The following is a 21195-nucleotide window of genomic DNA, read 5'->3' on the forward strand; positions in this document are numbered from 1 at the left end:
CCGGAAAGCGTCCCTTTGTAGGCATCCCCCCTTGAATTACTGTGTGATGTGTTATCACCTTTTTCCTGTGGGCGCCGTGACTGAGTCACTCTCAAAGGAGCAGACGGGTGTCGTTGACGTCTCCAGCATCCCGGTACACAGTAGGCGATCTGTAATCGCAGTTTGAATGAGAGAAATGTGTGAAACCTAAGGAATACCCGTCTTGGATTTGCTGCTCCCTGTGCTCTGAGGTCTCCCCGCATTTGGCATCTATGCGCAGATAGACCTAACTCTTCAGCCCTCCCTGCGTCTGTGTCTCCTGCGTCTGTGTCAGCTGCCTCCCTTTTCCCCACCAGCCGCCCCAAGGACACAGACAGTCTGAGTGAGAGCCAGAGCGCCGACTCTCCGGGGGTGTGAGCAATAATGCATTGGGGTTGTTTGCAATGCAGTGTTATCGTGTCTGTGGATACCTGGTGAATAACCAGTCTGGTCCCATGTGCCATTCGGCCACCACCGTGACCCCGAGTGGTGGAGGAGGGGCAGGAGTCTCAGCAGCGTCTGCCATGGTCCTGAGTGGCAGAACCTTGGTTTGGGCGTCTGCTTTTGGCCTTCGAATGCTGTCACCTGACAGACCAAGAGCTGCCCTTTGGGCACCTTGGCGAGCTGCCCACTCGGCACCTTGAGGACACAGAGTGCCGATCCCGGACAAGGGCAGGGTGTACCTTATAGGTCTTCAGCCTGCACTCAGAGCTCAGTCCTGAGCCCACAGGACGCCAACCTCTCCTGATGTTGTAGCCTCCAACCCCCTCCTCACTACGATTCCCTTATCCGGACCAAACACCACCCCTTCCAGGAAGCCTTCCAGGTTCTTCCTTTGTTGGGCTTCCCCACTTTCATTGGCCTCCTAGGTCTCGCGCCACCCTGAGCTGGGTCACCTGCTTCTGCCTTAGGTGCCCTGATGGCCGTGAGCTCCTCAAGGGTGGGGGCAGGGCCCAACAGTGCCCCGCATGGAGCTCTGCACACATTAGGTGCTTAATAAGTGTTTGTCTCTCCCATCCCATGCTGTTGCTTCTTGTTGATGTCACTACCTCTTTCAAATAAGGGCACGGTGACATACACATCTGTGTCTCAGAATGGGCCTGGCGTTGGGCATCCAGCTGCCTTTCTAGGGCCCTAGCTATTCCCGGGAGGGTCTGTGCTTCTGGAACGGGCTTCTTGGCTGCTCCAGAGACACCACACCTGCCTCCCCCTTTCTGCATGTCCCTCCCCCAAGGCCCCTGCCCCGGGATAGTGCTCCTGGTGGTGACGTGTCCCTCTTACACACCTGGTCTGTCTGGCCAGCCGCCCTGCCTGCCCAGGGCACGCACCTCTCTTCTGTGCCCGTTGTTCTCCAAGCCCCTATAAATAGCCAATTTTATCTCCTCGGTGACAGCAAGCAGCTGGCTGAGAGGCCTGGCCCCACTTCTGTCCCCTGGCCAGGACTGTCCCACATCACTCTGTGACCTTGGGCCAGGCAGTCCTCTCTCTGGGTCCCCCCCCCCATTCCTGCCCCTGCTTCCCTGGGCCCCCTTGCCCATCACCAGGCTCCCTGCACTGTCCTCCCAGGGCCCCCTGGCAGAGACTGAGGATCCGCCCGGGGCTGGGGAGGCCTGGGCCTATCGGGGCAAGCAGGGAGCAGGAGGCGTACCTAGTCCTCGGAGATGACCCGTTCTGGAGGGGCTCTGGTCATGGGGACCAGTCAGGGTCATGTGTTCCACACAAGCCTCATACACAGGCCCTCAACGGGGTCGGCTGACATAGAGGTCAGGAGCAGGTGGGGGGCGGACTGGGCCTGTCCACAGTGCTGCGTGGCCACTAGGGCTGGGGGTGGGGTGGGAGCTGGGCCCTGTGGGAAGCCACTGGTTTCCCCTCAGTCCCAGGGAGGGACCTAAAGCTGCAAGGAGCTGACAAGAGGGGTGAGCTCCCTGTCCCTGGAGGTATACAAGCAGAGGCTGCTGATCTTAGAGCTGTTTCCAGTCCTGACTCCTTTCCTACTGATCTGCCAGATTCTGAAAACCCGCTTGCACCCCTCTGCCCCCCGCCCCAACATCTCCCAGGGTCCCTGTTGCCTCTGGGATCCAGCACCTTCTCCCGCCAATACCCAATCGGGTCTTCCTCGGTTGAGTCTGCGTTTGCCCTTGGCAGAGAGGGTGAGGCCTTAGGAAGGAACAGGGAGGGCCTGGGGTGGCCAGGCCAGCAGCGCTGGGGAGATGGGGTGAGGCTGGTGGGCCAGCCGAAGAAGGGAGGGAGTCCCCGCAGGGCCCTGGCCACCCACTCCCTGAGGGAAGGTGGCTCTGCTGGACCCAGGACTGGGGCCAGGCATGAGGGAGACTGTGGCCTCCGTAGCAAAGACCACTGGCACTGGCCATGGACGGGGGCTTTGCTTTGGAGTTTGGACGGTCTAGAGTGGTTCATACATTCCCAACTGCTTACTAACTCCAGATCTGGGGCCACATTGGGGAGGGCGAGGTGCCCGTGCAGTGAGCTGTCTGTGGGTCTGGCCAAGGGGCTTAGGCTGGCCCACCCCCGACTCTGACTCACCTACCAGTCCTCTCCAGCTCACCCCCACTCAACGGCAAAGCCGCATCAGCCACCCATCACCTCTGGCCACCCACTCACACCCACGCGTCACAGACACATAGCCCTAGCTCCTTCCTGCCCTGTCCACACTCCAACTCCACACTTCCTGCCCCCTCTCCAACCTGGCGTGGGCTCTCGTGTCTCCCCTGCTCTGGGTCTCCAGGGGTGACTCCTATTCTCCTGGGAGGAGGGCTTAGTGGTAACCCTGCTTGTAACCCCAGAGCCCCAGCCCAAGGCCTAAATCAATAAAACCCCCACTAAACAGCACATAAAACAAACCCAAATCATTCCCTAAATCCCCAGAGTAAAAACCCAGTACAAGCATTTGGGTTTTTCCCTTTGCAGATTTTTTTTTTTTTTAGTAGACATAGTCTCTTTCTCGTTTTACAGCAAACATTGCAAATATAGAAATATTTTTCTGTACAACGGGAGGACGACAGCGTACAGTGGGGACGAAGACAGAGCACATACGCCCAGCCCGCGCCCCTTCCAGCCACACCCCAGGCACAGCCCTCCCCAGTGCCCTTCGTGCCCCACAGGGCTCTGGGCAGGTCCTGGAGGCCACCCGGCTGCCTCGCTTGCTCTGTGCCTCTTTGGTGGCCTCTGGAGTTGGCAGCAAAGAAATGGACCGGGGAAGGGACCCACAGGGATCCACAGCAAACCTGGGCGAGGCAGTCGTGGGAGGAGCCGGGTGGCTACTCTGTGTCTAGCGTTTTATGTCTTTAAGAGTACTTGACTTTTATTATTTTTTGTTTAAAAAAGGAAGAAAATAAAGACAGAGAGTAAGATCAAGAAGGCAGAGAAGAATCCAAGAGGAAAGAGAATGAAAAAAGTCCCCTCCCCCACCCCCATCCCCAGACACAGTTTTCTCAAGTCCCTTGTGTGTGTGTGTGTGCGCGCGCGTGTGTGTGGGTGTGTGGAGGCCACGGCTCATTCTCTGTTGGGACTGGCAGCGCCCCCTCCCTGCGCTCTCTGGGGGCCCCAGGCTTCCACCCTGGCTGCGTGTGTGTCTGTGTGTGAGCGTGTCTGTGTGCACGTCTGTGTACACATGTGCACATCTGTGTGAGCGTGTCTGTGTGCACGCATGCGCGTGTCTCCCTGTGTGAGCGTGTCTGTGTGCACGTGTCTCTGTGCGTGTCTACGCGTGTGTACGTGTGTGGCGCGTTGCGTGGGAGTCTCTGGGTTACGATAGCTGCAGTGGGTCTTGTGTCCTTTTTGGTCCCGTGGGCGTCACGAGTCCCGGGGAAGGTGCGGGGTGGGCGCGGGCCGTGGGCTCAGGACTTGTGCTGGGCCGACACGCCCTTCCAGTAGTCCAGGATGTCGTGCAGGTCCTCGTCTTTGGCGAACTGAACCTTCTTGCGCAGGGCATGGCCGGCCGCCATGAACTCCTCGTGGTCCTTGTGGCGCCGGCGGCTCAGTCTGAGGCGCTCCCAGATGCTCTGGGAGGCCCTGCAGGCATACTCGGGGCTGGAGGAGTAGCTCAGGTTGTGGTACTGCGGGGACAGCGGCGAGTAGGCCAGCTCGCGAGGCCGCGGCCGGGTCAGCGGCTCCAGGATGGACGCCTTGCGGCCGCCCAGGCTCTCATGGGGCGGGGGCGCGGGGGGCGCGGGGGGCTCGGCCGGGTGGGAGCCGGGGTATGAGTGCCGGTGCTCGCCGTAGTGGCGGCCTTTCTCGGCCTCGGCCCGCAGCACGGCGGCCGCGGGTGTCACAGTGAGGATGGCGTCGGTGGCGGGGGAGCTCTTCTCAATGTACTTGGCCTCGGCAGCTGCAGCCTTGTGGGCGCCGGTGGCCTCGGCGCGGAAGGCTCGCGGGCTGCGTGCGGAGCCGCTGGACGAGGAGCTGGCACGCGGCGGGCCGGTGGCCGCCTCCACGCTGTGGTGCCGCTGCAGACCGTGGCCAAAGGCGTCCTTGTAGACGGGCGCCAGGAAGCCGTGCTTGCCGGCCAGCGGCTCCGACAGCAGCATCAGCTGTGGCTCAGCCGCGGACACGGCCCCGGTGCCGGCCTTGCCGCCCTGGAAGGAGGTGGCCTCAGACTTGAGCGCATCGATGCAATTGTTGATGATCTGGTTGACCTTGTCCACCTCCTTGGCGATGGTGGAGATCTCGGCCACCGAGCTCTGGCTGTCGGGGCCGGGCCGGCCCAGCTCACAGTCCCTGCGCTCTGCAGGCTCGCCCGTGCGCACCTCCATGTAGCTGCCCTTGCTGGCCTTGGGTGTCTCGCCGCTCTCTGCCAGCTTGTACGGCTCCATCTCGCCGGCTGCCAGGTATGGGATGCGGGTGGTGGCCTCGGGGCCCAGCAGCGGGCCCTGGGACAGCGGGGCCAGGCCGGGGGCCTCCAGCTCGGGCCCGTACTTGAGCTCGATGATGGTCTTCTTGAGGCTGCCGGCCGCGGCCGCCTTCTTGTGCTTTTCCTCCTGGCGCCTCCGCCGGCGCAGGCAGTAGTAGACAGCGCCCAGCACCAGCACCATGCCGAAGAGGCAGCCCAGGATGGTCATGATGTAGTGCGTGGCCGTGGACGGGCTGGGCACGGGACCAGGCGGGCCGGGCGGCTTGGGCAGGCCGATGGTGAGGCAGGTGTGGTTGTGGTGCAGGCCAGAGCTGGTGGACACCACACAGTAGGTGTAGTTGGTGAGCGTGTATAGGTTGGTCAGGCGGATCTCCTCCTGCGGCTTGGTCAGCCGGGACACGGTGGATGAGCGGCTGTTGTTGAAATGCTCCAGCGTGTACATGCGCGTGAACGGGCTGGGCAGCTGCACCGTGATAGTGGCCGAGTTCTGTGTCAGCTGCTTGACCTTGAGGAGGGGCCGCGCCTCAGCCTGGGGGGCCAGCGTGGGCAGCGCCACCAGCGGCGTGGTGCCGTCACCGGAGAAGCAGTCCTCATCGGCACAGGGGGGCTCGCTGGGCTCGGGGGGCGGCGGGGGTGGGGGTGGTGGGGGCGCACGGCCCGGGGGCAGGCGTCCCGGCACAGGGGGTGGCTCAGCCACGTAGGCGCCGTCGGTGCACACGGACTGCAGCTTGGCGAGGATGCTGCGCTGGCCGTGGCGGCCCTGGCCCAGCAGGAAGTAGCCGGCGTAGAGTGGTGGCGACTCACACTGCACGCGGTCGTGGGCGTGCGTGGCGTTGGCGAAGGCAGCCAGCCAGCGCAGGAAGCCCAGGAGCTCGCAGGAGCAGTAGAAGGGGTTGCTGTAGAGCTCGCACACGGACAGCCGGGCCAGGCCGGCGAAGGTGGTGCCGTGCAGCCGCTGGATGCGGTTCATGGACAGGTCTACGTTGACGACGTTGGGGCACTCCCAGAAGGCGCCAGGCGTGACCACCTCGATGAGGTTGGCCTGCAGGTACAGGTACTCGAGCTTGGCCAGCCCGCGCAGCACGCCCTCCGTCAGGTTCCGCAGCCGGTTGTAGCCCAGCTGCAGCACCTGCAGGTTGAACTGGCCAGAGAAGGCACCATCCTCAATGTAGCCGATCTCGTTCTTGGTGAGGTTGAGGTACGTGAGGTTGCCGAAGCGGCTCAGCGAGGCGTAGTGCACGCTGCGGATCCGGTTCTCGTTCAGCCGTAGGTCCACGATGGTGCTGTTGATCTGCTGCGGGATGGCCTCGTAGGGCGGCTGGTTCTGGCTGCAGATGGCCAGCCACACGAAACCCTTGTCGCCCTCGATCAGCCAGCAGTCTCCGCGGGCCAGGCCACCTGCGTGCAGCAGGATGGCGGCCGCCACGCACGCCCATAGCGCGCCCCAGAGGCACCCAGCCATGGGGACGGCCTCCGTGGGACAGCCCGCACCGCCTGCCCAGGGGGACCGGCCGGGAGACCCTGGAGGAACCAAAGGGGCCGGCGCTCGCGCTCAGGGGTGTCCTGTCCCAGGCCGCATGCTGGCGTCGTGTGGGCACTGGGAGCCGGCTGCCACCCTCAGTGCCGCAGGCCCCCGGTCATGCGCCTATGTCCTGCTGAGGCCGTGGTCGCCTCCCCCATCGGCCCGGGCGTCTGGACAGCTCCACCCTGCACCTCCAGCTCCACGGTCCTGTGGCAAGACAGAAGAGGGGAGAGCATCAGTAGGGGCTGGGGTTCTGGCAGGCCCCACCGCGGAGGAGCAAGGCCCTGTCGGGCTGCCCGGTCAAACTAGAAGGCATGTTGGGGGAGCCCATGGTCCTACGGGACAATGTTGGGTACCAGAAGGGCACAGTACAGGTTGTGCCTCGAGGGAGGGAGTGAAGGGAAGCCCCCATCCCAAGCCCTCCCCGGCCCCCAGACGCGACAAAACCCCACCTGCTGGGCTGGGCCCTGGAGATTCAAGGACTATGGGTCTGGCACAGGCAGGGCCACTTGCGGGACAGTTGGGGATCAGGGACGTCCTCTCCCAGGAGGGCCCGGCCAGACTCACAGCCACCTGCAGAGGGTGCTTGGAGCCCTGGCCTAAGGGTCCTCAGCCCCAGCACATAAATTCCTCCAGGGCCTAGGGCGCCTCTGGCTCCCCTCCAGGGAGGCACAGGGAGGCAGCCAGCCCCAGGGACGGCCAGGTTCGGGGCCTGAGCCCTCCCGCACTGGGTCAAGGCACACATCACACTCCTCTGACCCTAAGTTTCCCCAAATTAGACTACTGGATGGTCTCAGGAGAAAGGAGGCTGCCACTACCCCCTCGTGGGTGGATCCCAGTAGAAAGGCTGGGAAGAGAGGAGTGACTCTGCCAAGAAGCCCCCGTGCCCACCCACACCCCCACCCGGGGCCTAGGAAAGGCCCCATCTCTCCCAGCTCTGCCAGCCAGCTCCTGAGACAAGTGTGAGGGGATGGCCACCGGCCCTGCACAGACCCAGGATGGGACCGTCCCTCCTGGGTCAGACTGGGGAGCCTGCGCACAGAGAGATGGGGCTGGACACAGCAGCTCCCGCCAACGGGAGGACCTCTGGTCTGGGGGACCCGCCCTCTGCCCCCCACCCCAGGTCTCCTGCGGGACAGAAGAGCAGGCATGCCTTTCCTCGTTAACATCTGGATTTATAGCCGGCCTCTGTCACCGCTCTGTGGCCTGGCCGGCAGCCAGCTGAGTGTATTTCACGGATATTGACGTTTGCAACTAGTCTGCACTGAGGCAGCTTAAATTAGGGAACAAAATATAATGATGTGAAATGGATTTTCTTCCCCTTCGGAAACTTCACAGAGCACTGTTTTGATCTGGCTCCTGGGGAGGAGAGTGACTGGCAGATGGGGGCCAGATGGGACGGGGAGGGACCCGGGGCGAGGTCCTCCTGGCCAGCCTGTGGCTGTGTGACTTCCTGCAAAGCACGGGGCCTCCCCTGGCCGGTGGGACAGGGAGGGAGTCTGTCGGGGGGACGGTGGGGTCCCTGCATGGTGTCCCTGGGGAGGACGGAGGGCATCTCAGTACCTGCCCCTGCCCCTCCACCAGGGGCCCCCCCGGCGTGGGTAAGGCAGGTGGGGGCAACAGGGTCAGGCCGGCTCCCGCTGCTGAAAGCAGGTGCGTAGAGCCTGTCTAGGAAGTGCGGCGTCTCAGCAATGCTGATTGTAATCACCTTTAATCTCTTGCTCAAAATAACCCAAAGTCAAGTTAAGGAGGATTACAGGGGCCTGAAGAAGCCTTATCACAGGCAGACTCCAGTGGAGGAGGGATGGCCTCCAGGCTACCGGCCTCTCCCTGCTCCCCACCCCCCAGCCAGGGCCGCTGGGTCCCTTGGCGGCTCTGGGAGCAGCACGCACACGTGGGTCTGTGTGCGGTGAGGGAGGTGGTGGGGGACGGGGGGCTCACCCCACAGGCAGGCTCCCACACGTGGGAGCTGGGGTCTGCATGTGCGAGGGGGAGGCTGTACCAACACACATGTTGGGACCCATGTTAGCACCCGTGCACGCAGACAGGGGTGCCTTCGGGAGAACACGGCTCCATGGAAGCCTGCCCACGTGGTGGGTGTGAGCCCCCCCGCCCAGCCCCACCCTCCCCAGGGCCTACGTCCAGGAACGCAGCATCTTGGGACAGGCACATGATTCTGGGGACCCGTCTTGTCTCCCCTGTGAACTGCCCCCTCCCCCGGAGCTGCCTCCACCAGGCCAGCCATGTGATGAGGGAGGCAGGGCTGGCCCCCCTGCCCTGAGGACAGGGTACGTCCCCCCGCCTCTGGCGCTCCCTCTGGCCCGGCAGGTGTCTTGTTCTCACCTTCGTGGGCCATGCCTGCCCCCGGAGCCTGGGCTCTGGGGGGATGGGCGGCCTCAGGGGGAGGGACATGCTAGGAGTCTGGGTGTGACCCTGCTGGCTGGTCCCCTAAGACCTGGCCTCAGAGGGACGCCAGGATTTTCCTTCTACAGCTCACTGTGCAGATGGGAAATGGGAGACCTGTCTGAGGTCCCAGTGCGAGTGGCCCCGTCCTCCTGTTAGGGCTAGGCGTCCACACCTGCAGGCACCTCGTCCCTCCAGGAGGCCCTCGGCTGCAGGGACTGGGCATCCTGAGCGGAAACGGATGCCCAGGGAAACGGCCTGATCGGCTGGGAGGGCTCTGCTCAGGTGGCGTGCTGTCCCTTGGCCTGCCCCCTCCTCCTGGACTCGCTCGCTCACCGCCATCGTCGGTAACGGGCGCCAGCGCCAGCCCCACCCCCGTCTCTCTCTCTCACACACACACACACACACACACACACACACACACACGTCCTCCATGCCTGACTGGTCACTCATGAAACAGACGTACCCACAGATGTGGGAGGCACAGGCCTGGGTCACAGCAGCCCCCACCTGTGTCACAGCAGCCTGTGTCACAGCAGCCCCCACCTAACCCTGCCGCCCGCACCCCTGCAGGCCGGGGGTCCCCCTGCCAGCACCTCTCCCTCCACACCATCCGTGCCGACTCGTGGTGCCCCATGTGGCCGCTGGCCGCTCGAGCTGTACTGTAGTCCTGGACAGCGTAGTTCTACATTCCACAGAAGCACCTTGACCAGAACCCCCTCCAGCCCATCCAGGCAGTGTCCACCCCGAATGGTCACCAGCGACCCATCTCGCCAGCCCTGGGGGCACACGGTTTCCACAGCCGCTCCTCCCGACCCTGAGGCCAGACTCCGGCCTCAGCTGTCACTGCCTCTGCTCACTTCCCCGAGGGGATCTCAGCGCCCCTGAGGCTCACGGACAGCTCACCCGTGAGCTCGTGCCCCACCCCCCCATTCCTCAAACCCCACACCAGTGCGCCATCCTCGAGCACGCTCTCCCCTCTCCCCACATGCAGCCCAGAAGCAAAAGCATCCCCCCCCCCCACCTCCCTGGGTCTCTGGGGTCGTCTCCTGGCCTCTGCCACCAAGGCCGCGCTGGTCCAAGCCACGGCCCCCTCTGGCTGGGCTCCCACCTCGTCTCCTGCTGCCCACAATCCACCCTCCCCACCGCAGCCACGGGAACCGGGGGGACCTTGGAGCGCGGTCATGGGATCCTGCCACTCCGCCATCCCCGCCCACAACCCGGGATGACATCCGTTCTTCCAGGAGGGAGCAGAGGAAAACCCAGGCTCCACCGGGACCTACCAGGCCTCGCCTGCTGGGGCCCCATCCATCCGCCGCCTCCCCCCCCACCGCGTGTGCACCACCCCCGTCCTTCTGGCTGCAGGGCCTGGTCCCTCCCCGCCAAGCAAGAGCTTCGGATCCTAGAGCCGACAGCTCCCCCATCAGAATAGCACCCCTTCCGAGCCCCTGCCCAGTACTTGCTTATTTACTTGGATCACTGCTGGCTCCCTCCCTGCCCCCTGGGGTCACAAGCCCCAGTGCACAGACCCCACGTCCCACCGGCTGGGACGCCCCCTGCCCAGAGTGTCAGCTGACAGGCAGGAGTTGCATGGGGTCAGGCATCAGCCGTCAGCTCTATTTTCTCATCTGTGAAATGGGAGCCAAACATGCCGCCTTCCCCAGGACCCGTGGGAGGGAGCTGTTCCCACCCCTGCCCTGCAGGGATCCAGACCACCCCTCGTCACTGTGGGCCACATCACCCCGAGCCACCTCTGACCTGCGGGTTCAGACACATCCAGCGGGATGAGATACACACGTCGGCCTCACGTCCTCACTTGGCAAAAACACCCCAGTGCCCCCCGCAGTGTTTCTCCGTGCACACCTCGCCTGATGGACAGAGAACCCTGAGCACGTTCCCTCAGCCCCAGGAATCCTGCTGGACTCCTGCCCCCTCCTTTCACGGACGCCTCACGCTGGCCCCTGCAAGGCCGTGTGACAGAGACCCCACACCTCGGAAGGACAGACGGGCCAGGTGCAGCCTGGCACGTCCCAATGGGACGGGGCATGAGTTCTGGCCCTGACCAGAATAGCCTCGGGGCCAGTCCCTGCTCACCTCGCTTCTGCCCTCAGTCAATGGGCGTAGAGCCTGGGGCCCCCTCATGTCCCAGCAGAGACCAGAAGCGCCCCAGCCCCAGGTGGTGCCCTGCACAGTGGCGGATCACGTACACACGACAGCCAGCCTTCTGTGTGTCTGCACATGTGTATAGGAACCTGTGTGCCAAACTGTATCCGCGGCCCCAGGCCTGTCTGCACATCCATGTTCACATGTGCCTGGGGGATCTGACAGTGGTCACTGAAGTGGACTGTCCTGAGGTCATCAGATACCAGTGGGGAGGGACAGGAGAGACAGTAGGGCCTGGAAAGGGGCTCCCCTCCCCTCATCACCATGACCATCGGGACAAGTCCCAGAGCCATCACCTCATTAAGCCTCATCACTGCCCTCCACAGGGACAGGGGACAGCCACAGTGCCCTCTGTGGCCCAGGAGAAAGGACCAGCCAGGGAGCCTCAGCTAGTCAGGCAGGACTCAGGCCACCCAAGCTGCTCCACTGACCCCACAGCTCCCCGTGGAGGGTCCCCCTGGAAAGGGGGCAGATGGAGCCCCTGGCTGCCCAGGGGGTGTCTGGCCCCACCCAGGCCTGCAGGGATGGGGCGGTGCTCACGGGGCCACCCAGGGACGGGCCTGGTTGGTGGGGGGGATGCAGATGGCAGGGGTGACCAGCGTTCCCCAGCCCCGGGGCGTGCAGAGCTGGGGGCTTGGATGGAACCCCAAGAATGCAGAGGGGGAGGGTGGATTCCCTATAAATGTGCTCGGCTATTGTTAGAGGGGCACTCTAGGGCACCCCAGGGTGGATGCCTGGTGCAAAGCCCTGTCTGGGAGCCACGGGCGGTGTAAGCCCCCCAGCAGGTGTATTCATCCGGGAGGGGAGCTGGCCGGCTGAGGGCAGGGGCCTGTCCTGGAGGGTGATGCAGCATCTGGCCATTGGAAGGGAAGCGGGGAGAGCACGAGCTTGGAGAGGACCCTCAGAAAGAAAGAAGTTGGACTTTCCTAAAGAAGCATCACATCTGGATGGCGCCAGGGCGGGGGGTTGGGGTTGGCAGGGAGGGACGAGTCTTCCTGCCACTCAGAGTGAGGCCCAGCCTGACTGCAGAAAATACCAGAAGTGTGACGGTCCCGCACACACACACACCCACGTCCGGTCCAGCCCCTGCCAGGAGGGCCCTGGCGTTCGTTCGCATCCTCGTCCACAGCAGGGACACGCGCCAGGCAGCGGATATTTAGGAACAGGTCCCTGAGGCACGGGTGGGGCACTGGGGGAACAGCAGGGAACGAGAGGGAGGCCTGCTCAGTACCAGGAAGATGCTGGAAAACTGTAGGCAATCAGGGAAGGCCTCCTCTAGGAGATGCCATGTGAAGGGTTCTAGTAGGTGAGTAGGAATTTGTTAGGCAAAGAGGGGTTACCGGGCATCCCAGGTGAGAAGGAGAAGGCAGAAGGCACGTGTGATGAGAGCACAGCCCCCACGCAGGGTGTGCAGGGTGCCCAGGAATGGGGCAGGGGTCTCGGAACCAGAGTGGAAGGGCGTGGTGGCAGGAGAGGAACCCAGACTCCCTGTTCCCGAGAGCCTGAGGCACGATGGTGGCACTGGGCTGGCAGGCGGGACCCCCTCCTCCCTCTCAATCCTGGGGTTGTGGGGAAAATTGGCGACAGTGGGGGAGGACAGGGACCTGCCCCAGCCTGGCCTGCTCCCAGCCTCAGTTTCCCCACCTATAACATTAAAGAAAGGGTTGAGCTAGGTGCCTCCAAGCGGAGGTGCCCCAAGTCCCACGTGGTGGCTCCTAACCCCCCCCCAACCTGGCGCTTGCACACACTGCCCCCTCCACCCGCTGCCTGGGGGGACGCCGGCGCTCAGGAGGCTGGTCCCACCTCTGTTCCCTCATGTCAACCCTGCCGACATGTTGCCGCTAATGAAATAAAGAAATATGGTGGTTCCAGGCTTTTAAACTTGTCATGGCCAGATTTGCATAATCACCTGCCTAAAAATACCATTGCTCTGCTCCATCTCAGTGCCCAGACTGGGGGCCAGCGCTGGCCCGGGGATTCTGCACAAGGCCCGACTCTCACATCCCAAGGGAAACGGGCTGAGCGCCAGGCACACGGGGAGGCGGGGAGATGGGCGGGAAGTTAGAGATCGATAACTTTTTACCACTCCAATGTTTGGCCGATAGATCATGTTTACTGCGAACGTTTGTCTGCCGCTGCAGCCGGGCTCTGCCGCAGAGGCCCCGGGGCCGCGACGGGCACAGTGGGAAGTGCCATTGTGGGGCAGATGCCAGGGCCTTGGGCCAGCAGAGCCCGGGGTGGGGTGGTGGTGGTGGTGGAAGGGGGGGCCGGGCCCGCCCACCTGAATGGGACACACCACCGGCTGGGGCTCCAGGCCCCCAGGCCGGGCCACGAATGTTGGTTCCTCCACGCTCTGGCTGTGTGACCTTGGGCAAGTCACTGGCCTTCTCTGGGCCTGTTTCCTCCTCTGGCAGATGGAGATCACGGGGGCTTATCCCTCACAGCCTCACGGCGAGGGTAACATGACCTTACCCTCCGTACCTTCCTGCATGTACGCGCGCTCTATAAATATTCATTTCCTCCTAGGGCAGCCCCTTGGCCTCAGGCGGGCAGGGGAGGGAATGCACTGTTCCAGGCCGTGTGGGTGGACTGAGCAGGCCAGCAGGACAGGCCTTGGGGGTTTTTTGACTTCAGGAGCTACCCATCCCGGTGCCCCCAGCACTGGGGCCGAGCGGGCGCCGTCCCCAGCCTCATCACCCACCTTGAGCCTGCCCTCCCTGCTCCTGCTCCGTATTCACCCACGGAGGCTAGCCCGGGCTCCTGCAGCCGGCCGGCCCGCAGTGCTGACTCAGCCGGGCTCCAACCTCAGGACTTGGCCACAGGGTCGGCCTGGCAAGCCCCCGACCTCAGCTGGCCCTGCCCTCGTCCTCTGGGAGGCAGGCTGGGAGGCCCACGGTGGAGAGACCGTCCCTTGTCCCTTGCCCTCCACCCCACAAGGGTACATGCAGAGGGAGCCGGGAAAGGTGACGGGATGGGGCCCAGGGAGAACAGGGAGGACATACCTCACCCACCCGGTGACCTTGGGCGTCCCCCGGAGCCCGGTGCCTCAGCCTGCCTGGCTAGAGTCCGGGATGGGCAGCAAGCATGCAAACAGCAGTGGTCTCCGGTTTCCTATAGGACCCCACGTGCGGCGAGTGTCTCCTGTGTGGGAGCACCCCCAGGAAGACGGAGAGGAGGGAAAGCCAGCAAGCCCAGGCTTTCCCCCCGAGCAAGGGCAAGGGAACATGGCATCAGAATCCACCACTTCGCTTGGTAATACCAGCCCTACCCCGGGGTTTCCAGGGGAAACCCTGCAGCTGGAACCCAAGCTGCAGCCCAGGGCGGGGCTGGGCCAGGGTTCCTGGAGGGGCAGACACAGCAGCAAAGGCCCCAGGCAAGGCTGGGGGCTGGAGTCTGGCCCCCACAACGCCGGGCTCCCTCCGTCCCTGTCCTGCCAGGCCCCGCAGCTCCCGGCTGCTCTGAGTTAATTAGGGATCCAAACATTTAATGGTCTGTTATGCTTCCACTGGGCATCTTTTTAAATTAAAAAAACATGATGTACGGCACTGTTGGAGGGAGAAATCACTTTGCGATGGTTTCCTGCTCAGGCACTGGCAGGGACCGGGAGAAGGTAGCTGGCTGGCCTCCAGGGAGGCCGGACGGCGACACGTGACCCTCTCCAGGAACACGGCCCCCACCCCCCACCGTCGGGAAGCATGTTGCAGACTCCAGGCAAGGGTCTGGGTGTCCAAGGGACACCTGGCACTCTTCCCCATCACACCCTCCTAACCCTGGCAGCCAGGAAGTTCTATCTTTAGTCTGACCTGAATCTCTCCAGTTGTTTTGAGGGATGGCCAGCCTGAGACCGCACTTGGAGATGCGCTGGTTCTGCTCTTCCCAGTCGAACCTAAACCCCCAGGAACCCTGAACTCTGGGAGCCCTTTCTGGGCACGGGGATTCTGTCCCTCTTCGCATCTCCAGCAAAGGGCAACGCAGACCACTGGGAGGACCTCGGGGGACACTGGCCCCCGTCCCCAAGCTCCCCAGCCGGGGCCACGCACCCAGACACCGGGACTGCTGCCCACCCTGCTCACCCATCAGGTCCTGTCTCGAGTCCCCGCTGCTGTGATGATTCTCTCCGAGCACAGTTTCCGGCCACTACGAGTTGCACTAAAGATCTGGGGCATGGTTTTCAAGCAGAGGTTGTAAGACAGCAGTCAGCTCCTCAAACATCACATGAAGGAGGGAAACCAGGTCCGAAGCAAAGTCCCACCTAAAGCAGCATCGGTGACCCCACCCGGGCCAGGGACAGAGCCGAGACACACTCTGTCCCTGGGCTAACCGGGCCCCCGGCTATGTGTCGGCGTCACCGGCCATGCTGGGATGGCATCTTCACTCTGGTGAGGGGTCCTGGGGAGAGTCCAAGATTGGGGAAGAACAGCCAGTAGGGTCCCTTGGCAAGCAGGGGGTCTCCGCGTCGGAAATGGGGCTCTCTCCCCACATGACCAGACCAACACAGGGCTTCCGACCAAACAGCCTGCCCAGCGCCCCCTCGGCCACAGCCAGGACCACCCCCCCCCACAGGCCCTCTCCCTCCAGAAGCCACCCCTCCCTCGAGGGCCCCTCATGGACACCTGTCAGGAGGCTGCTGCAGCTCCCAGGGGCAAGGATCCTTCCCAGGCTCCTCTTTCAAGGCCACCACAAGACCCCCTTTCTCTGCAGCCCCTGTGCCCCAGGGACCTCAGGCTCCTGTCCCAGGAAAGAGGCTTCTGGAGGGGAATCCAGCACCATGGGCAGGCCTGGGCCCAGACTCTTGTTCTTAATTTGTCACTGAATCCAAACACACACACACAGACACACACACACATGCACGGGGTCTGCTGCCTGGCGGCCTGGGGAGCCCCGAGCCATCCTAAGAGCAGACATCACCTCTGTCTGCTCACATCTCTATGGTCCCACCTAGAAAGCATTTCACTGGGATGAAGGGGTAAAATCGGTCCCCCCAACCCCATATCAACAGGCAATGAAACGTCCAACACCATATAGTGAATCATCTGTTCCCTCGGCTGATCTGTGATGCCCCACAGGGTGAGTCAGGTCGAGCCTGCCCTCCCCCCTGTAACCCCGCATGGCTCTCCAGTGCCCTCAAGAGAGATCATGTCCCCGCCTATCTACCTCTCTCTGCCCCCACCTTGCCCTGTAAGACGATGGTCAACCTGCTTCTCTTGCATTTTCTCTAAGCTGCTGTTTCCCAGCCTGGGACACATCCCCCAGCCACCACTGTAGTCTCTGCTTGGACTCCCGAGAGGGGCTGGGGTCTCCCCTCATAAGCACGAAGTGGCCCAGCTGTGCCCCCGTGCGTCCTGCCCTGTCAGCCAGACTGGGGGCTGCAGGCACGGGTGGCTGGCTCTTCCGCGTCCCTCCCAGGCGCAGGGTAGGCAGTGGACGGGGACTGAGCCTGTGGAGGTGCTCAGTCCGTCACCTGGAAGGGAGGGTAGCTCCATGTCTTGATTCTCCCTGGACGGTCTCCACACACCTGCTGTTCGGTGACACTATGCGTGGAGCCCCCCACCCCAGTCACACACCCTGCCAGGTGGCTCACGGTTGCACTGGTATGGACACCTCTGCTGGGGACCGCGCCATTGTTATCAGTGGCCCCTCGCCCCTCTTGTGACGCCTAAACGGCCCTGTTTACGTCCCTGGGACATAAACTCTGTAATGAGCTTGCCCACAGAGGATGATAGACACCCTTTCATGCTTCTCCGTTTCCAGAACCTTGGCTCAGCGTCCCTCTCCCAGGTGACTGGGCACAGCTCTTCCAAACACGCAGCCAAGACGCAGGTGGGACCCCACGGAGCCTACAAATTAACTTTGGAAGAACCTTCGGGATTGTAATATTTCGGCACGGCCGTCCCGTGACGCCCGCTGTCCTTCTGGTCTCCCAGGAAGACTCCGCAGAGTTCCGCACGATGATCTCAAAGTTTTCTCATAACTGCATTCGTGGGAATCCCACGGGGTGTGTGTGTTGTTGCCACTGTGCGTGGGGACCGCTGATCTCATTATGTTTTCCGACCAGCTGTTGCGGGTACAGATGAGAATGACCGACTTGTGTGTGTCTGTTCAATATCCAGCCCGCTACTTTCGCCAAGTTCTCCAGTGACCACTTCAGTGGCTTCTTGGTTTCCTCAGGCCTCCGATCAGGCCGCCGGCAAATGATTACAATTCTTTCCCAGAGACAGCGCATTTAATTCTGTTTCATGTCTTATTGCTATGTCCAGGATTTCTGGACATTGATAAAGGGCTCTGTTGGTGGTGGCTGTTTGTTTTTTTTTTTTAAATAAAAGTTTTTGAACTCCCAGGAATTTGAAAAATCTCATCATTTAGCATGGTCCTGGCTGTGAAGTTGGGACACAGTTTCTTTACCGGGATGAGAAACCATCCCCGGTTCCATTTTTAGCAGTTCCTTTAAGATCGGAAAACCAGAGCTAGATTTTGTCAGATGCTTCTTGTCATTTCTCAACAGGGTCCCACGGCCAACCTGTTGAGGTTGTTATGTATTATATTAACAGGTTTCCCCACTATTAATCCATCTCTGAATTCTTCTGATAAATCCTACCTAATCACAGCGGATGACCTAACGTTCTGGGAAGCGGGATCTGTGTGTATCTCACCGAGGATTTCTGATGCCATCCTCGGGGCGAGATCTGGGTGAGGTCTCGTTTCTGTACAGTGTTCACAGTCTGGGGCCGTTCTCACCCTCTCTCACCGGGGTGACTTCCTGCAGACAGCAGCTTCCCGCTCCGGTGAGACTCCCGGGTCTCTGAGCTTGGGGCCCCTCCCCGGCGAACGTGTTCCCAAAGCCATGTGGGCAAACACCACAGACCACTCCGTCAAGGGACTGTCACCCTGCGTTCATTGTTAGTACGTTCCAGATTTTCATGATTCGGGGTTAGCTCCAGGCCGGTTACACGGCAGGGAAATGTGCTGGGAAAGTGGACACCAGCCTGGGGGAGGTCAGGACTGTGACACCACCCGCCGAGAGGACCCTGCAGGGCCTCCTGGTCTGTGTTCCTTGTCACCCACAGGCAGACGGATGGACGTCACGTCAGGCATCAGGGGCACGGAAAACACAAAATGAGGGAAGGCCCGGACCCTCTCAGAATGGCCCCTCTGAGGAGAAACCCCGCAGAAGTGAGGGGCTTGGCAGGAAGGACACCCCTGAAAGATGGTACCATCTCACTGTCCGCCTGCCACGCTGGGACCCGGACCTACCCCTGCACAGGATGTCTGTCTCTGCATCCCTTGAATCCGGTGGTCCTGACTACACTGGCCACCAGCGCTGCCAGAAGTGAGACCTATCTGTCCTGGGCATGGCCCTCGGCCGCTGACACGCAGACGCAGCCGCCGCCACCAAAAGCGACAAGCTTCGGCGTGGTTTGTTACATGGCAACATGACACAATGCCGCGTGTCAGAGCAGGACAGTGACAGGGAGCGGGAGAGCCCCGCGCCCCCCCCCACCCCACCCATCACAGGGAGCTCCTCACCCTCACAGTCCAGGAGGGGGCGCCTGCCAGGTCGGGCGGGTGGGGGGGTGTTGCGGGGGCGGGGCCTGCGGTGTGTGGGTCAAGGAAGGCCCTGGGCAGTGGCCTGGACAACAGGGTTTTTGACCCGCGAGAGACTCAGGCCCTGGTGCTCTCCAGGCCAGCAGGTTTATGCAGATGCCTTCACTTTGGAGGCTCAGTTTACCTCCCTGACCAACGGGGCCATGGGCCCCTGCTTACAGGTAAACGCAGCCACTTCTGGGAACAGCCAGGACCCAGTGTGGCAGGTGTCCCCGGAAGCAGAAGCTCATGGCGTGCAAACCATCTGCCCCCAGACCCCTTGGACTTTCTCAGCTGCATCTTGTCTCCTCTGGGAAGTGGGAACAGTGCACGGAGCCCGCAGGTTCACCAAGGGGCCTGGGCAAGACACGCGTGTTCGTGCACCATGCCACACCCGACGGGGCCGCGTGAGGTTCTGGCTGCTGCCAGGATGTGGGGACAGGGCTGAAGAAGAGCTGATGCAAAGTCCAGGGGGCGCAGGCAGGCCTGGGCAGCTGGAGGGTTGGGTTCCCCTTTCCCAGGGGGTGGGCTGCAGTCGGCCCACAGCTGTCCCTCTGAGGGCCCGCCAGCTCTCAGAGTCCATAAAAAATCAATCTAATGACACAGCAAACATTAATTATAGCCGTGAGACCAGGAATGGGATTGATCTGGAAGGGGCCGCTCTGCTGTTAGTCATCGAGACGCTCTGCGAGGGTGGGGAGGGGCCGGGGCTCGGGGGCAGGGGGCAGGGGCCATGGAGCCGACCAGAGCCTGCCCCCCAACATCGGGCTGACAGCAGGGGAGTGGAGGCTGCTGGGGGGCCCAGCCGGGGGTCAGGGTCCTGGGAGCTAGGTCTGGCCCTGCTTCCCACTGGTTTTCTGGCCCAAAGGGACACTGCAAAGGGGCGGGGCTCCTTCCAGAAAGCTCCCGGTGGGGAAGGACCAAGCCCGACCCCTCAGCTCTCCCTGCTGTGCGAACAGCAGAGCTTCCAAGTGCAAGGAGCTGAGCATGAACCCTCAGGGGCACGGCCAGAGCCCCCTGCCAGACGGCCCTGGGGAAGGGCCTGCAGTTAGCCAGCTGGACGAGGACATGAACGGAAGTTCCGGTGGGGGCTGGGCAGCCAGCGGCACAGCCTCTGACCCATGGAGGGACACAGACATGTCTTAAGAACATACAGAACATGTCCTGTGTCTCCTGGGGAGGGGGCACCTGGCAGCCCCCCGCCCCTCCTCTAGGTGGGGAACACAGGCTCCATTCTCCCTAATGCTATCCCCCGAGCAGCACACTGGTCTGTGTTCTGGGGGGCGGGGGGCCGTTGGGAGAAGAGGTGCTCAGGGACCCTTCCCAGGTGAGTGACCGCAGACGCCCTCGGATGGCGGGCTCCCCTCTCCCACAGTCCCACCCATGTCCCTGAGGTCCAGGGGTGCTGGGGACCACCATGTGGGGCCAGGGACTGCTCCGGCCAGGCCTCCCTCTGCGTGTGTGGCTGGGGAGGGGGACCGGAGCGCCGTCTGGGTGTGCCATGCCTCCCAGCATATGTCTGAGCAAGAAATCCAGCGAGGTCCATATGCCGCTGTTCTAAATAGAGCCTCTCTGGAGCCTTCAAAGGGCCAAGGTCAGTGAAACTGGAAGCCGGGAAGCATGGTGGGCAGGGGGCTGGGCTGAGATGGCGATCTGGGTCCCCCTCCCGGGGCAGCTTCGAGGTGAGGGTCGGGGAGGCCTGTATCGAGCGCCCCTGAGACCCGCAGGGAGGAAGTGTCTGTGGCGACCTCACATGTGTGTCCCCAGAGTGCGACCCGGCAGCCCTGGGCCCTCTGCCTGCCCCCGCCGCACCTCACGCGCACACACCCGCACGCACACACGGGCGTCTAATTAATGTCTCGCGGCGGGCAGGAGTCCGACCGCAGGAGCAGCTGGAGGACATTCAATTCTCGGCGTAATTGACAGTGCTGGAAAGCACCCAAGTGGGGTGTGAGGACGCGTTCCCCTCCGCGACTCGATCCTTCATCGCCGAGCACATTACTGCCTCGGTTCACACTGCCTCCACCCCCTCACCGCCTGCCCTCCTGGCTCTGGGCCTCCGTCTGTCGGCCGGCCGTCTGTCCGTCTGTCGCCAGAGATACCACCGGCCACCGGCCTCACCTCTGTGCGTGGAGGGAGCTGCTTTCCCCCCTGGCCGCCCGCACCCTACCCCCCACCCCCAGTGTCAGGCCCCGGTGACGGCTATGGGGAGGGACTTCAGGGAAGGACTCTGGGACATAGCGTTGGGACTCCAGGGGTCACCACCCCAGTCCCTGGGCTGCCCGGCAGGTGCTAGGAGGCCAGGGGCACCTGCCCCCAATCGCTCCTCCCCAAAGGCTCCTAGAGGACAGTGTGACATTCTTGGGGACCGAGCCTCCCACAGGGGATAGGGCCAGTTAGCAGGCATGCACAAGACAGGGCAGTTGCCTGGGTGGCAGAGTGACCGCGCACCCAGAGTGACCGCGGAGTCGGGGGAGGTGCAGAACACATCCAGGGGCTGGGGGGCACCCACAGGGCTATCTGGGGAGGTCTCCGGGCTCTGTCCTCATCCGTGTGAGCAGCAGCCTTGATGAACTCTGAGAACCTGTAGGAAGGGGACGGAGGCTGAAGGCCAGGACCGGGAGCCAAGCACTCCCTCCAG

General features: G+C 62.7%; 1 protein-coding gene across 1 annotated transcript in view; it reads right to left on the reverse strand.

Annotated features, from left to right (window-relative positions):
* Positions 1-3451: 3451 nt before the first annotated feature.
* ELFN1 (extracellular leucine rich repeat and fibronectin type III domain containing 1) overlaps positions 3452-21195 on the reverse strand; it is a 68629-nt gene continuing 50885 nt past the window's right edge. Inside the window, exon 3 of the mRNA XM_045075179.1 lies at positions 3452-6614. Within this exon, the coding sequence (XP_044931114.1) occupies positions 3873-6347 (2475 nt within the window). The 5' untranslated portion in view covers positions 6348-6614 and the 3' untranslated portion in view covers positions 3452-3872. The remainder of the gene's footprint in view (positions 6615-21195) is intronic.

This window comes from Mustela putorius, unplaced genomic scaffold (assembly GCF_011764305.1).
Source record: "Mustela putorius furo isolate JIRA1106 unplaced genomic scaffold, ASM1176430v1.1 tig00000139_pilon_pilon_pilon, whole genome shotgun sequence".
NCBI classification, from domain to species: Eukaryota; Metazoa; Chordata; class Mammalia; order Carnivora; family Mustelidae; genus Mustela; species Mustela putorius.